Source organism: Lagopus muta, chromosome 16 (genome assembly GCF_023343835.1).
Source record: "Lagopus muta isolate bLagMut1 chromosome 16, bLagMut1 primary, whole genome shotgun sequence".
NCBI lineage: Eukaryota > Metazoa > Chordata > Aves > Galliformes > Phasianidae > Lagopus > Lagopus muta.
Genome location: NC_064448.1, coordinates 7,269,973 through 7,286,972, shown reverse-complemented (window position 1 = coordinate 7,286,972; position 17,000 = coordinate 7,269,973). Strand labels below are relative to the sequence as shown.

The window sequence follows — 17,000 nt, the reverse complement described above, 5'->3', positions numbered from 1 at the left end:
TCCCTGCAGGCATTCAGGGTCAGGCTGGACGGGCTCTGAGCACTGGTGGAGCTGTGGGTGTCCCTGTTCACTGCAGGGAGTTGGGCCAGATTGTCTTTAAAGATCCTTTCCAACTCAAATGATTCTACAATTCCAACTTTCCGCTGACTCCTTGAAGACCATTTTCTTTGTTCGATCCAGCCCGGAATGTTTTCTTCTCTTAGTAGAGAAGACACCAGGATACTGATTATAATCCTTCCTCAGCCATTCACCAGTTTTAAATAGTCGTAATTAGATCCAATATTGTGCAATTATATCAGCCCTAAATAGATGCTTATGTAGGATATTACTAAAACAACAATAACTTGCAACCACAGGTCACACCCTGCTTTATATAAGCTGTAGCTTATTTAGAGGGGTCAGTACCTTAAGCCTTTCATTACTTATGCTGGTGGGAGAGGATTCAGAAAGTTGCTGCACACTTTCGTAGCCATAGCCTCAACTACCCAAGTGTGGAAAAGAAGAAAGAAACCTTATGGCTGGTAAGTTAAAAAAAAAAAAAGAAAAAAAAAAAAAGATAAAAAATAAACCATAGCTTGATTGCTCCAATCATCACTCTTCCAATACAGATAAGTGACATTTGCTGCAGAAATAGGATAAATTACATCTCACTGTTCTTGGAAAATTAGCACTTTCTAGGTTACATGCCTTTATTGATTAATGTATTCAAAATGTATTTATTTGATATAATGTATTTGAATGGTATGTTGGTTGTTGCTTTTTGTTTTGTTTTTTTTAACTCATGTAACAGAAAAGTAGAAAAAGAAACTACTTTTTTTTTTTTTTTTTTTTTTTTTTTTTTTTTTAAGCCATATCCATTAACTGCTCTACACAGTGCCTCAGCAGCTTTGTTGGACAGAGGTGCAAGCATCAAACTGCCATACAGAAATGCTGGGCTCTAATCCCTTTCTGATACCAAACTGATCAATGGCCTCACAAATGTCATTTGATGGCCTCCAGACCCCATATCCCCCTCACAGCCAAGCAGTTATGTCAGCCTGTGTGCTCCTTGGTGGAAACACAATCCTAGTATCTATGAATTGTATTTCACTGGCTCCCATGCTAACTGGAAAATTCTGCAGAACGTTGCTTATAAGCACGTTCCCAAAGTCTATCCATTAGAGGAGAAGCACTTTCCCAAACAACTTTTTTTTAATGACTCTTTTGAATGATGATACATTATCAGGATTATTCAAAGTCCTTACCCTCCCCCCCACCCCCAAAAGAGAGACACTGAAACCAGAAAAAGAAATTGTAAGATTAAAACTGTTTACAGATTAAATCAAGGAGAAAGTTGGAAGTACACACTGGCAAAGACTGGCATTAGATTTTTATTGTGACTTGTGACGTGTTCACTAGAAACATCTCTAACTACTAGCTTTGGAAGGTGGGCCAAAATATTAACACAGTAAGTTCTTAAAGGCAACAAATGCTGGTCATTGTTGGTTTATGGGTTATGTTTTGTTACTTTTTTTTGTTGGTTTTTTTTTTTTCTTTTTCTAAGTTTTCCTACTCCTCCGAGTGTCATTTCTTACTCTGTTGTACATTTTGTCTTTACCTGTGTCATTCCGCTTTGGAAGACCTATCAGTATTTATTAGGTCATTAAACAACATAGTTCCATCAGCATCCTTAAAAGCATAGCTCAGTTGTTATTATGTATATGCTACATTTTTGTTTGCCACTACACAAAATGTTCTCTGTTATCTGCATCACTGCACAGCTAATGACACTCTCCAAGACATACCTCTTTTCCTTGCACATGAAACCAGGATAGCTTTCATATGCCCCAAATTCAGCAGTCTTAGAAACCTCTTCTTCTCTCATATGCTTCTATTTAACTTGTAAAGTTCAGGAAAAATAGTGGTAGGATACATACAACTAAAGCGTTGCAAAACTAACTTCTACTAAATCTCTGAGCCCAGGAAACATCACTCACAACTAATTCACTCTTAAATTAGAGGACTTGATGGTAGGATTATTCTTTGCTGTAGGTTTATTTCAATTAAGCATATTTAAGCCAGGAAAACAAAGTCATGGTGCAAGTAGAAGCTTTATAGCAATTTCACATCATGTAACATAAACATTACTGCATATACCTATTACTGTACACTGTCGTGCAAACACAGCAGAAAACTCAAGCCTCTCCCCACCTCTATTCTTGTAGTAGAACCCTATCAGTTCCTACAGATCACAGAATAGTTTTAGTTGAAAGATATCTTAAAGACCATCTAGCTTCAACGCCCCTGCCATGGGTGGGGACATCTCCAGACATCTCCCACCAGAGCAGGTTGCTCTAAGTTCCATCTGACCTGGCCTTGAATGCTTCCAGGGTAGGGATCTCCACAACCTACCCAGGCACACTATTCCATATCTACATCCTCACAGTAAAGATTTTCTTCCTTATAACTAATCTAAATCTCTTTTAGTTTAAAACCATTCCTCTTGTCGTATCATTACACAGCCTGGTAAAGACTCTTTCTCCATCTTTCTTATAGGCCATTTTTAAGATTTGGAAGGCCACAATAAGATCTTCCCAGAGCCTTCTCTTTCCTAGGCTAAATAATCCCAACTCTCTCAGTCTGTCTTCAAGGGAGAAGTGCTCCAGCCCTGTGACCATTTTAATGGCCCTCCTCTGGATCCATTCCAACAGGTCTGTCTCTCTCTTATTTTGGGCTCCCCAAAGCTGAATGCAGTGCTACAGATGAGGGCTCACAAGAATGGAGCAGAATGGGAGAATCATCTCCCTAGACCCACAGGTCATGTTTCCTGGGCTGTATCAAAAGAAGCAACTGGCTTTCTAGGCTGCAAAATTTGAATTTCATTTCAAGTGACACAAGATGATGCTAATCAAGTCCTGTATCTCAGTTCAGTGAAAGAGAGAAGAGCATCTTTCAACAGCATTAGTTTGCAAAGTGCTAACATGCTCTTGTCTCAGCAAAAAATTTTCAAGTCAAAATCCTCTGGAGTGCTATACCGCAGAAAGGCACCTTTCAACACGTGTGTTCATAGAAGGATCTATTTATTTATAATTATTATTAATTAAAGAACAAGAAAGGTTCGAAAGCTTCTGTAATCTGTATCTCAGTATCTCATTATAAATGCAGAGGGCAACCTATCTGATGCAACAGAACAACCCGTGGCACTGTCTCAGACAGCTTATTATCTGTCCTCTGGCCATTGCCTATTTCTGCGAGAGTATGAAATAATACAGAATATGAAACACAAGCAAAAAGCCTCTATGTTAACTAAGATGCACATTCTCTTGACTTGTATGTCCTGAGTTTGACAATAAAGATATTAGACTTCATCACCTACCATACTGCTTGCAAGTTGAACTCGCGTATGAGTTCTAATATTTCGTTACATACCTCTGTAAAGCACAATGGAAGCTAAGATCCCTGTAGGAAAAGCTGTTCTTTTAGCTAGTTTATTGTTGCAACTTTGTTTTTTTTAATAGCTTGATGGTGGATTTTTCTGTTTTCCTAGAACATTTAACTTCAGCAATACATAAATGGAATGAAGCAACAACATTAGACAAGCTGACAGGATGTATAAGTTTAAAGGAATGGTTTCCATTAACTTACTTTACATTTTTCTAGCTCAGAAAATAACAAATGTTGACTGGCACTCTAAGCTAAATAAAGCTGCACACCACACATCCGATTACAACAGCACACAAGTGATCTTGAGGAGAGGACAGGCTTTCACTATTACCCTAAACTTCCAAACAACGGTGCAACCTGAGGACAACTTCACATTTATTGCAAGCACAGGTAATTTCCTCGTGGCACTAACCTCCCATCCTGACTGCTCCAGCTCCAAAACACTACTGCTTCATAGCTTTCTGTGTGATCACTAACCTTGGCTCCATATCACTCAATTATTTTAGGCTTAGAAGTGCCCATTCTAAACCTCAAATGGGCACCCTAAACCAATAGACAATTAAGGTAATAATAAATGGAAAGGCACAGGCCATTCTCATACACACACACGCAAAAAAAAACAACCAAACAAACCAGGCCTGTATTTCTTCTTTTAAAGACCTACCTGAAACACTGCATACTGTCTTCACCTTGTGAATCCTGAACTTTCTGCAGCTCCAGGTCTTCCAGACCACTATTACGTGTTTGTTTGTCTTCTTTCCTAGCACTCCACCTGTTTAAACTCTGCTTGATTAACTTCAGGTGTTCCTTATTCCTGGAACAGTCCACACTACCTATTTACTAACACACCCATCCCTATCCTCCAAAGGGCCTTCTCTGAAAAAAAAATTCCAGGCAGCTGCCAACTCTTTAATGAAATGGATATTACAACCTGTGCCCCATCTTGTTCCTGTAGTTTTCAATGTAGTTGGATTTTCAGGACAAGGTCTTGCCTCTTCACTTCTCTAGAATGACTGTGGGAGTACTCACCTTGACTAGGTCATGCATCTAACACAGAGGGGCCCCATAGCATGATTTTATGCATTGGATTGCAGCTAGCTTACACCATGAACCATAATCCTTCAATGTAGCAAATGAAATAATTGTTGATCCTGACTCGTCACCTACTGCTATCACTCAGAATTGCTGTCTCCTGTTCCTTCTGGCAGGACTATCTGCAGCAGAATCACAGCAGACCAAGGCCATATTTTACCTTTCTAAGGATGCTGCCAATGGCTGGAGTGCAACTCAAGAGCACTGTGAGCCTGGCCGCATGAGTCTCATGATAATCAGCCCTGCCAATGCCATCATTGGACGATACAAACTCAAACTCCAGATTGCTTCTGGCAACAAGACCTCTTCAGCACTCCTAGGCCAGTTTGTGTTACTCTTCAATCCCTGGTGTCCAAGTACGTTTTATGGTATTATGTTCTTCAGGAAATCTGGGTGCCACAGTAAAGCATGTACCTGACAGCATGACACAGTATGATATTTTGATCTACATAAAGGATGTTGGTTTTGCTCTTTCTTCAGTGCTTTAATGCATCAAAGATCCAGCTTTCTGCTCATAGAGTAAGAAATTAGAGGAGGGCAATATTTCAAATACTTATTCTACATTTTTTTTGTCCTCTGATAGCATGTTCTGTTGTGACACAATATCTACCAGTAAGACATACAGCAAGATCAGAGAAGCAGGGAAAGGTCATGGGCACACTCAGTTCCCATAAAATTAGCTTCATGCTAATTCTATTCACTCTGTGAATGATTGCAGGGGTACAGCCTCACCTGTTCCTCAGAAGTCCCCTTGAAGTTTTCTTCTCAACTGCAGCAAACCAACAATCCTTTCAGCTGGCATTTCTCATTCTGCTTCCAGATGACGATGTCTATATGGCTAATGAAAAGGAGCGACGGGAATATGTTCTGAATGACAGTGGAATCATATTTCAGGGAAAGGAAAAATATATTCAGCAAGAAGCTTGGAATTATGGGCAGGTAAGCAAGGAAAACAGGAAAATGAGAGTGAGTGCATGGATGAGGGTCTTAAGGACAGAGTCCTTAGTATAGGAGTATCATAGCATAAAAGTTCAGTATTCCTTATTCATTTTTTTCTTGCCAAACTATCAGTTTTCTACACATCACAACAACATCAGGATCTTTTCCCCTCTGGCATGTGCTAGGAAAAGAAATAAGAAACAAAACACAATTTGAGGTGTTATTGTTTCATTGGTCTGTTGTTGTTGTTGTTAACAAAGTAGAGAAATTCTACTTTTTTTTTCTTGTCCCCCATAAAGGGCAACAGAAACTACACGAGCTGTAACTTCTATTTATTGAAAGATTGGTACATCTAAATATTTTTAAAATTAGCCTAGTAATGGGGCAGAATATCCCAAAGATACTCAACTGAAACAACTCAAGTTGGAATTTTAAAATACCAGTTTGGCCTTCTAAACACATCTGCTATTAATTTGATCATACCTACAGCTCATCTGTGGTTACAGAGCTGTCCTGCAATTTGTAAGGTCAGTCAAAACAACCTATGGCCATATTAAGGATAACAACTGCACCAACAGTTTCTCTCTTTCTCTGTCTTTCTCCCTCCCTTTTTCTCCTTCTCCTTTTATTTCTTTTCCAGTTCATATAATTTGATATATGGTGAAGGCAGCCCATCAGAGCAAGGTTTTTGTAATGTGAAGGGGAGAGTACCTGCTGGGACACAACAGGATGTGGGAGGAGGTGAAGCCTGCTGAGCCAGTCCTGGAATGGTCTTGTCTGGACCACCAGGCCATGCCTGGGTAATTTCTTCATGAATGCTGTGGTACCAAAACGTGCTTCTAAGCATGATGGTTGCTAATTACTACTGGTATAATTAAATACCAGCGTAGTGTTTTTTCTTTCTTATTGTATCTATTTTCTTTCATAATACTGAAAAATCTTAGATAACCATCATCCTATCATCCAAGGAGAAGGAAAATACATAGGGAGTTTATTCTTGCTTTTATTTATAAAATTAACCCGTAATAATAATGTTTCTTTTGATTTTAGTTTGAAGAAGATATCCTTGATATCTCTCTGTCTATACTGGATCGAAGCCTGAACCACCGCCAAGATCCATCCACTGATGTATCCAACAGGAACGATCCCATCTATGTGTGCAGGGTTATTAGTGCTATGGTAAAGTGATCAGCTAGTTACAGCTGTACAGTGCACCTACTAACAGAAACCTCAGTGTTTCTACTGTGAACCTTCTCAATGTCATACAGAATGTGTTTAGTTTTTACTGGAAAAAAAAAAAAAAGGCTAGAGAAGAGAAATAAGAGAGATCTCACCTCAATGAAAACCCCCCAAAATTTAATTTTCCTTTGTCCCAAAAGTTTGCTCAATAATTGAAGGAATGAAGAATGTTTCTAAGATCTTCTGACACTGAATCTCAGCAGTCTTCTTAACAGATTTTTAGATTAGATATTTTCTCTAATTTAGAAAGTCTATTCTGAAATCATTTGCTCTGTTTCTCGAACAGCAAAAGATGCATGAAATATTTGGGAAAACTAGCATTGATATGATGGCATTTAATGTATTTATACTGTATCCTTCACTCTAGGGGAGTTTGTTCAATGAGGATGGTATGCATTTCCTTCAACAAACAGTTACATCTCCTCAACAATTCCCCATCCTCACACATGTATAATGCATAACTAGGCAACCGAAAAGTTTTCAGTTTTATAAATAATGTATGCCTTACTGCATTCCTTACCTGAAACCGCTCGTTTACAGCTGTGATCCTTCCTGGCCTTTTTAGACAGCATTTGCTTTAGAAAATTTCACTATTAAGTAAATAACTCTACTAAGATATAAATAATTACTGGGAGTAGGAATACTGAAGAAAAAAATCATAAAACATCTTACTGTTTACTATACTTGATGCTACATGAAACCATACACAGCACTTACACAGGCTGCTAAAACGCAGGTGCACAAATATACAAGCACATTTTAACAGCTGGATGCCCCATCCCTGGAGGCATTCAAGGCTGGGTTGGATGGGGCCTGATCTGGTGGGCAGCAACCAGCCAAAGGCAGGGGGTTGGAACTGGATGAGCTTTAAGGTACCCTCCAAGTTAAGCCATTCCAAGTAGCCCTCCAGTACTTAAAGGAGGCCTAAACCAAAGGGACTCTTTATCAAGGGATGATAGGATAAGAGAGAAAGGTTTAAAACTGAACGAGGTATATTTAGATTAGATATAAGGAATAAATTCTCTACTATGCTTAGATACCAGAACAGGGTGCTCAGAAAGTTGTGGTGATTCTTCTCTGAAGTGTTTAAGGTCAGGCTGGATGCGGCTCCAAGCAACCTGCTCTGGTGTGAGTTGTCCCTGCCCATGGCAGGGGCATTAGAACTGCATCACCTTTAAGGTTTCTTTCAACTCAAACCATTCTATGATTGTCTATTTCTGCCTCTCCCTTCTTCTGTACTGTATTGTAACTCTCTCATGAGAAGCATTGTTTTCAGGTTAACAGCAATGATGAAAAGGGAGTAGTGGAAGGGAAGTGGAGTGGAAACTATCGCTCAGGAACCAACCCCTTGCACTGGAGTGGAAGTGTGACCATCCTTCGAAAGTGGTACAGAGGGAGATACAAACCCATCCGGTATGGCCAGTGCTGGGTCTTTGCAGGAGTTATGTGCACAGGTATCCGTGAAGGGGAGAAAAATACTATCAGAAAGGAAACTTAGTGGAATTTAAGTAGCTTTAACCTTGTGATGCTGTTGAAGATATATGAAGAATGAAAGATTAAAATGAGTAAATCTAACTCTTTTTAAGAAGAACAAGGCAGTTAAGAATGCTGTGTGAATGGAACTGTCTTCTCAGCAACTGTGCCCAATGACTATGTGACATCCCTGTATCGTATCGGAGCAATGTTTCTCCATCAGAAAAATGGAGAAATATTTTCCAAAAATCTGTAAAATAGGTTTAAAGCACTTTTATCTGTATTGCAGTTCTGAGATCGCTGGGAATACCTACCCGTGTTATTACAAACTTTAACTCTGCCCATGATACTAATATCAACCTGAGTATTGACAAATACATCGATGTTTCTGGAAAGACCCTGCACCTGACTGAAGACAGCGTGTGGTAAATACGAGTTTTATCTTAATATTTCTTCCACTATATTCTCCTCTAGTCACAGCATCTAGAATCACTCTCCTGGAAACCGACCCCAACCTCATGCTTCCAAAGATACAAAATTCCATAGCAAAGAATCAACAGCACACTGTGTTCAGAAATGCAGGATGCAGTCAGTTTCAACATTCTGAAGACTCAGCAGAGGAGGTATTTGGCACACTTGCTGTTCAACACGCAGGTTGGAGGATACAACCTCTAATTTTGTTTCTACTATATGGCAGCTTTTTTCCAAAAGAAAGTTAAAGGAAGAGTGATTAACTGCTTGATTAAAATGAGCTAATTTGTCCCTCAATTCCTGGAACTTTCAGAAGACCGCAGGTTTTAGATGCAGCCCCTGTTGACTGTCTCAGTCTTCCTACCATTGTACACCCCTTGTACTGTATTAGAGGTTACTAAAGCAAAGCCAATATATTGAATGCAGCAGACAAAAATCCTATGCCACCCCATCACTTAGGAAGGACACATTATTTCTTTCACATGAGAGGAGCTATTTGTTAAATATGATGCTTCTAACAAACAGGTGAACAGAAACTAACGCACTGCATGCATGCATTCTACTGCATGTACCAGTGTTTCAGACTACAAGCACCCTCTGCTATTTGGACTAAGTGGGACAAGCATGACACAAAGTGGAATTAAATACCACAAGACAGCACTGTACATGGGAGACCTTGTTCTGGAACATGTCAGTTCCAACTGACATGTTGTTTTAGAATATCCAGATCTGAACACTTGACCCTGCAATAAATATATATTTTTTAACATTACTTTGTGTGTAACACCCCAGTATTTCTGAGAGGTCTGAATACCGAAAAGACAAAGAGGGGGAAAGAGGTATTCAAGAAAGCAGGAATCAGCTATGCAGAGGAGCATGGTTTGTTCTTGCTCTGCACCACAAATTTATCATACCTTTCAACATAAAATTGATTGTATTAATCAAAGATTTCCTATTTTCCTTCCTTCCTTCCCAGGAATTTCCATGTCTGGAACGAGAGCTGGTTTACTAGAAGAGATCTTGGATCTTTTTATGATGGATGGCAGGTTTTGGATGCAACACCCCAGGAAAAAAGCAAAGGTAACACTGTGGTAAATAAAATAACCCTGTAGATGCTGTTCCTCCTAACATTGCTACTGAAATTCTAGAATGATTCTCTCTACTCTCTTAGAATAGATGTAGCATACCCTCATCTCCAGCACACTGCCTTTCTGTCAGCCTCTGGAATGTCTACCCGCATGCAGATTCTTACTTTTTCTGCTCATTAGCCTACATAAAAACAAATGCATCTTAAGTTCACTTATCTTACTCTTGCCTGCCTCAGCTCCAAACACACATTCATAAAATGATGCAGAACAACTAAGGTTAGAAGGGACTTCTGGAGACTGTTTACTCTGCTCAGTGCAGGGTCAATGACAGCAGTTTTCTCAGGACCACGTCCAACTGGGTTTTGAATATTCCATAGGACGGAGACTTCACAACCCCTCTGTGTGTACCATTCCAGTGCTTGACCACCCTCACGGTAAAAGAGGTTATTCCTTATGTTTAAATGAGATTTTCAGTTTGTACTCATTGCCTCTTGTCCTTTCACTGCTTATCATTGAGGAGAGTCTGATCCTGTCACCTTTATACCTCCCCATCAGATATTTATGTATTAAAGCTCCTGGTTCATCAGTGCTGCACATACAGCACTGATGACTCACATCTGAGCAGTCTGACTGTGCTGAGAGCTGCCAGCCTCTTCTCTCCTTTCATTTGACAGGTCAGCATACAGCCTCACAGGCTTTGGAGGATTAAAACAATTCTCATAGCGCAGAAAGCACTACTTACATTTCTTCAGCTTTACAGCCTCCTTGTTTGTGCCTTCTGATAGAAAATGCATGTTGAATTTCTGGACACACTGTTACCATAACATAAAGACCCAGAAAGAATGGAATTCATCAAAACACATCTTTGAAGATCTGACTACCTCTCCCTTTTGCTGTCAGCAGGAAGATTTGTGGCCTGCACCTGATCTTTTGCAATTGGTAATCACTTCTCTCTCCCTCACATAGGCATCTATCGATGTGGCCCAGCTTCCACCAGAGCCATTAAGGAAGGAGATGTGAACCTGGATTATGACAGCTCATTTGTGTTCGCAGCAGTGAATGCTGACTGTGTTACTTGGATTCACCATAGCAACAAAAGGAAAGAGAGAATTTACTCCAATACCAGGAAAATTGGAAAATTTATTAGCACCAAAGCAGTGGGCACCAACACCCGAGTGGATGTCACTGATAATTACAAATATCCAGAAGGTAAATTCTTTCTATTTTCAGAGGAGATGGCATTTACTCCAGCTTAGTCAGAAGAACTGAGCTCTTCTAGGAGTTATTTTGCACTGCTAACAGTTTCTAACAGGTGCCCATGAACAACCAGCTGAAGCTAACAGCCAAATTTCACTTTCCAGCCATCGTAACCATGTATATTCATTTAGGAGGTTTTTTTGGTCAAAATTAGCTTTTGGTTAGGCCTTAATTTCTCCTCCCATGTATCTTTCCCAGCCTTCAGAAACTTTAATTACTGAGAGCAATCATGGCTTAATTGCCCTATATCCATCGAATATGAGATCTCTGACCAATTTATCTTTTAAAACAGGATCCTCCAAAGAAAGGGAGGTGTACAAAAAGGCACTGAAGCTGCTGCGTGTGAGAAACACTGGAAGAAGAAAAAAAGTTACAAAACCCAGGAGACGACTTCCAGTAGCATGGAGACAAAATATGAGAGCGACCACACGAAAACCCACTGTCTCGGGGAAGCTGAAGCTGGATGCATCTCCTGTAATAGGCCAGGATATCCTCCTCACCTTGGCACTGCAGAATTTGACTGCAGACTTCAAGACCATAAAGGTTAAACTGAAGGCTTCAGCTGTTCTCTACACGAGAAAACCGAAGGCAGAGATCTTGCAGTGGTCTAGGTCTGTTCAACTTGGATCTGAAGAAGGTAATTTTAATCTTATTACAGATCAGGACAAGATGTAGCTTTAGTTTGTGTCCAAATCATATAGACATCATGAATGTCTCAGATGCCCTGCCTATAAATGGTCTGAGCTTAGAACTATTCAGGCAAAGAGAAACTTACTTGCCCTCTTTTAAATGTTTGCTCTTGGACACTGTCAGGAAAGATACCTTTGTAGTAACAGGACAGTAACTGCAGATCACAGTAAGAAAGAACTACACTACTTGCAGATGAAGGCCTTTTTGCCTTGCTCTTAGAGGAGGAGTGCTAAATAACAAAGCATAGGACAAGTGAATACAACTACCCCCTCAAACTAATCCACAATATTATAACTCCTTCCGCCACGCCAAGAGTGGATGAGAGTTATTTCTCAATGTGCTGAGAACTGCACTGCCTTCCTCGTTGACAAGTAAGACAGAATGCGCATCCTCTGACACTAAGATAGAGGCTGAACAGCTGCATCAGCCCCGGCATTTAAATCAGGCCATCTTTTCCCTTTTGACTCCTCTGCAAGAACAGAATGTGAAATTCCCAGCTTCAGATTCATGAGAAAACCACCAGCATGGGCTGCTACAGAAATCCATCCTCAGATCTGCCCAGCTAGCAAACCATACCCAATCACTTGGTCTTTAAGGCAAAGATAAGTAGAAGTAATCTCTGAGCATCATTTCCAACTATTGGCTGTCAACATCCAAAAGTGAACAGACTCAAGGTGACAGCATCATTGCTCCCTAAAATATAGGTATCCTGAGGATTATAGTACTTAGAAAATAAGAGAGTGGAAATATCTGCTTCTGTTTGCATTCCAGCGAAAGAGATCTCATTCAAGATCACCTACTCCCAGTACAAAAATGCTTTGCTGGATGACAGGAAGATCCTAGTGACTGCTGTGTGTGAAACCAGACAGGGAGCATCACTTCTACTGGAAAAAGATATTGTACTTCAGGATCCTCTTCTCACCATCGAGGTAAAAAGCCAGTCCCTTCTGTGTCTCTATGTCTCCTGTACTGTAAGCAATCTGCAAGGAGCAATAGAATTTCTGTGTTTCCCAGCATCCAGACTAGATCTGCATACCCACAAAGGAAAACAAAGGTCTGTAAGAAGCCTCCTGTGCTATATTGCATAGCATCAGCTAATAGGGCAGACACTTCAGTGACTGAATTTCTAAAAGGTTTTCTGTTTCTGTTGATTGAAATTTCTGTATAAGCATACATCCAGTGACAGAAAAATACAATTAGGGTGCTGGACTTGGACAAGCAGATGTGCCAATTCTACGTTACCTCAGTCAGAATACGGTAATGAATACATTTATTTGCTGTTTCACATTCTGATTCTTTTGCCTGAGATGCCACAATTCACCTCTGTCTCACACTTAATCCCAAACCATTCATTTAGCCTAACTAAAGCTAATTTCATTCAAGCTGTCTACAGCAGTTGGCCACATATGCCAAGATAATACTTGTATTTTTTTCTCTTCTCACTTTTAAGTATCATATACGATATAGTATATAACACTGTATTCCAGCCCAGTTAAAACACTGGGAATTATTGATCCGACAGGAGTTCACCACTCCTCAAACACAGTGGATGGCTGACACAAGCCTGCACTTTCATGTCCAAAAATATGTACATAGATTAATTCCTTGCTCCTTCCTGTTCAGGGCATCCTGAGAAGATAAGTGGTTTGCAATGGAATTTAAAAGAGCAAACTGTGAAAAAGAAGTGAGGCCACTTCTGGCATACTGAAGCTGAGCAGAATATTTTTTCTCTGTAGGTCCTTGGTCCAACAGTGGTACACAAGGCCACTACGGTGCTGGTCACATTTACCAACCCGCTGTCTGAAGTGGTGACAGACTGTGTGCTGAGAGCAGAAGGCAGCGGCCTGCTCAAAGAGCAACTCAACATCAAGTATGTAAATGGTGTTCGGTGAATAACTCATTCACTTTGGTGGGGAATCCAGAACACAAGTGAACTTTTTTGAAAGATTCTGCCAACCCCATGACTTCTGTTTGCACTACGATTGGACAGAACATCATGCTAGCACTCTCTATATCTAGCTGGAATATTTTGCCCCTCTATCGCCAAACGTTGAATTACAGAATGCTCGGGGTATGGAGAGAGAGCATGCTTTTAATGACAGCACGTAACTTGGAGTGCTGTAGTTAGTGAGTAAAAAATTCAGACCTTTCTTCCTTCCTATCCTTGAAGAATAAGAGGAAAAGCATTATTCTCCCATTGCCTATGGTTGTTAGTTTAAAAATGGTTGAAAAATCTCCAAATATTTAGATTGGGAGAGTTAATACCAGGAAACTCTAAGAGGGGGAAAAAAATAATAGAGGAAGCTGGATAATTACATGCATCACTGGGGCTTCATTTATACTGAACACAAAATTCTGTCCAGTGTTGAGCTAGCTGTGGACATGGTAGCTTACGTCCACACATAGAGCACACAAACACACCAGTTACATACCCCAACATTTTCTTTTTATATTGTCTGACATTCAGGAACTTTGAAGAATATATGGTAAGAATTTCTCTGCTGCTTGAACTTACCAACATATCCTGTTTCTTAGTGTGGCAAGAATGGCCCCCATGGAGACCTCAACAGCTGAGTTTGAGATCATTCCCTACAAGAGTGGCATCAGGCAGCTTCAGGTGGACTTGGCTTGCATCCAATTTTCAAACATCAAGGGATTTGTGATGCTTGATGTGGCTCCTGCCCAGTGATACAACCTTTACACCAGTTCAGTTTTGTCATGGTTTATGAGACTGGCACAGTGCTCAAGCATTATTAGCACTAGAAATGTAGAAATGCAGATTACTCGGCCAAAGCAAGTGAAAAAATATGAACCGAAATCAACAAAAAGGTACCATGCACTGTACTGTTCTTCGTTTTGCAAAGTAGCTCAGGAGAAAGTTTCAAAGCTAAAACTGATACCTATACTGCTTTGTTGATAGAAATGACACACTTTCTGTCTGGACCTTCCTAATTTAAGTGCTGCCAAAAGCTTTCAGGACTTACACGAATACAACTCTGGCCTGACTGCTGTGTTTCATTGCTTTTTAAATACAAAGGACAGCAAGACAAAGGTGCCAGTCTGGAAGATATGCTGCAGGAAATACTGACCAAGCTATTCTACCGGCCCAGAGGGAATGACCCTAAACTGTGTCCTCTTCATAAGAAATGGCAGCAGTTCCCTTGGACTTTGCTAAGCCTAAACATAAGCAATTTCCTGAAAATAAAAATTAATGTGTGTAGAGATCCACCTTAGATGCTCTCTGGCTTTGTAACATTGCCTGCTTCTAGTATGAATCTATTTTAGGCTGTGGTAGTCATCAGAATCAATAAGCAGCACAGGCAAACAGTGCATTGGTCCTAATTATTTTGGAATGATGCACTTTGATGAAATTGCAGTGGGGGGGGAGGGGAGTGTGGGGAAAGGTTGGGTGTTTTTTGTTCACTCCAGTTCAGCAACTTCTCCCTGCTTTACCCTGAAGAATTGGCTGAACTTGTCAGTGAGACCACTTAAGAAAAAAGAGTCCACTACACGTACTGCTGTTTTGTGATAGCTTGACTTTCAGGGCTGTTAAGCTGGCAGACCTGCTGCTACATGCCTCCCTCAGCCCTTCATCTGTATCTTACAAAACCACTGTATCCGCCCTCCCCACCTATGACAGAGGAACTGCCACCTGCTGCTTTATGCCAAGCAGACAGGAGAAAAGCAAAACTGATTTTTCAGTTGATACTGTGCAGCACTTCCAGAAACACATAGGAAGCAGGCTGGTAGAAAAGGCTGAGGACTATCAGGATTATGAAGATTCACATTCAGCAGTCTTGTATCCTTTTTCCACCAAGCTGCTAAAAGTAGGTCACCATACTCTGTCAGAAAGGTATTGTGACACCTGTATCTCAAGCCCAACAACATATCAATATATTCCTTGCAGCAAAGAAGCCAAAATCAATAAAGATATGAATTTTCCTAAGATACTGTTTGTCCATTTCCTCCTACCAACACCTAGCATGAGGCATGCCTAGGAACCGAGCCTCAGCTTCCCCAAAAATAATGTTTCAGAGACTCAAACTGATTCTGTAACAAATTAAACGGAGGTCTCATTCAAATTTCTTTCATTTGAAGCCAACACAATCTTCAAAACACGTAAATTTCTGTTTTACTGCATCCATTACACTACTCTGCGATCCACATATATACTTACAAGGGTCCCCAAAGCTAGTCAAAACCAGTCAGTCCAGCGAGACTGGAATGAAGACTGAAAAGGTCACACATACATGAATGCAGGAATTTGGATTTCTCCAGGCAAAGCAGAGGGGGCAATGAGTAGCTTTGCACCTATCAATTAAGTCTTACAGAATCTTGGAAAGTCAGGGTATAAAATCCACCATTCACCTCAGAAAGGGCCTTGAGGTGGTGATTATATTCACAACGTCTCATTCAGTCTTGCAAGAACGCAGACTGACATTGCAGACTGACATTAACTCAACATGCAGTACAGCTAAGCCATTTAAATTCCTTCACTATTTGTCCTTAAATACAACCCAGGAAATGATCTAACACAGTGTTTGTCACAAGAGCTTGGCATCACCTCGTCCTAATTAACTATTTGTAAAGGAAGCCTACTGTTCAAAGGGAAATCAGCAGGAGCACTTGTGCAAAGTCCTTTGCTTTGCAACACGTGGGGTTGCTGGGTTTTTGGGGTGTCAGCATTAACTGCCCTCAGCAACCACACCCAGCTCAGCTGCAGTGCTAAAGCACAGATTTATCTGTCCAGCGATGTACAAGAAATACACATTCCTCCTGTGTTAGACAGCTGGTCAATTAAACTAATAATTATTACAGAGAAAATGTTAAAATGCCTGAAGAAAGATTTAAACGCTTTGACCAAACCTACAATCTTTATACAGCCCTTAGTCAGAAGTCCATAGGAGTTAGTAGAGTAACACACAGCTAATTACCAGCATTTTGCTTTATAAATATGCCATTTAAAGCTGAACATGCACCCAGCCCTCATTCCACTCCGATTAATCCAGTAAGTAATAATAATAATGTAAGCACTAGCTGAAATCTAACATTCACACTATGAATTTGGCTTGAAAGGTCTCAATGACAGTAAATGCTTCTCCCCAGAACTGTTTTCTTGATATAATTTTCTCAGACCTTGATTCTAACAGTCAATTAAATAACTACCCTTCTACAGATTTATCTTTTTAATCTGATAGCCCAAGTTGGTTGTTTCAAAGCACTCGGTTGCTTTGGCTCTCAGCAAAGCTGCACTACTTTAACACCTCTATCACATACCTACTCAATGTGGACAACACTGCTCACCATAAAAGGCAATAAAAGACACAG

At 40.3% G+C, this 17,000-nt stretch overlaps 1 protein-coding gene across 4 annotated transcripts; it reads left to right on the top strand.

The window, feature by feature from the left end:
• The first annotated feature begins 1,555 nt into the window (after positions 1-1,555).
• On the top strand, positions 1,556-16,876 carry LOC125701041 (protein-glutamine gamma-glutamyltransferase 6-like). 4 transcript variants are annotated; one of them, XM_048962491.1, is made up of 12 exons: positions 1,556-3,813; positions 4,632-4,871; positions 5,336-5,454; positions 6,505-6,633; positions 7,970-8,147; positions 8,456-8,591; positions 9,614-9,717; positions 10,692-10,934; positions 11,275-11,619; positions 12,444-12,601; positions 13,409-13,542; positions 14,208-16,876. In XM_048962491.1, the coding sequence occupies exons 1-12, from the start codon at positions 3,588-3,590 to the stop codon at positions 14,359-14,361; spliced, it is 2,166 nt and encodes a 721-aa protein (XP_048818448.1). In that variant the 5' UTR covers positions 1,556-3,587; the 3' UTR covers positions 14,362-16,876. The 4 variants fall into 4 exon arrangements, with proteins under 4 accessions (XP_048818448.1, XP_048818445.1, XP_048818446.1 ...); XM_048962488.1 differs by lacking the exon at positions 1,556-3,813 and having other exon boundaries at positions 4,092-4,871; XM_048962489.1 differs by lacking the exons at positions 1,556-3,813; positions 6,505-6,633 and having other exon boundaries at positions 4,092-4,871.
• The last annotated feature ends 124 nt before the right edge of the window (positions 16,877-17,000 follow it).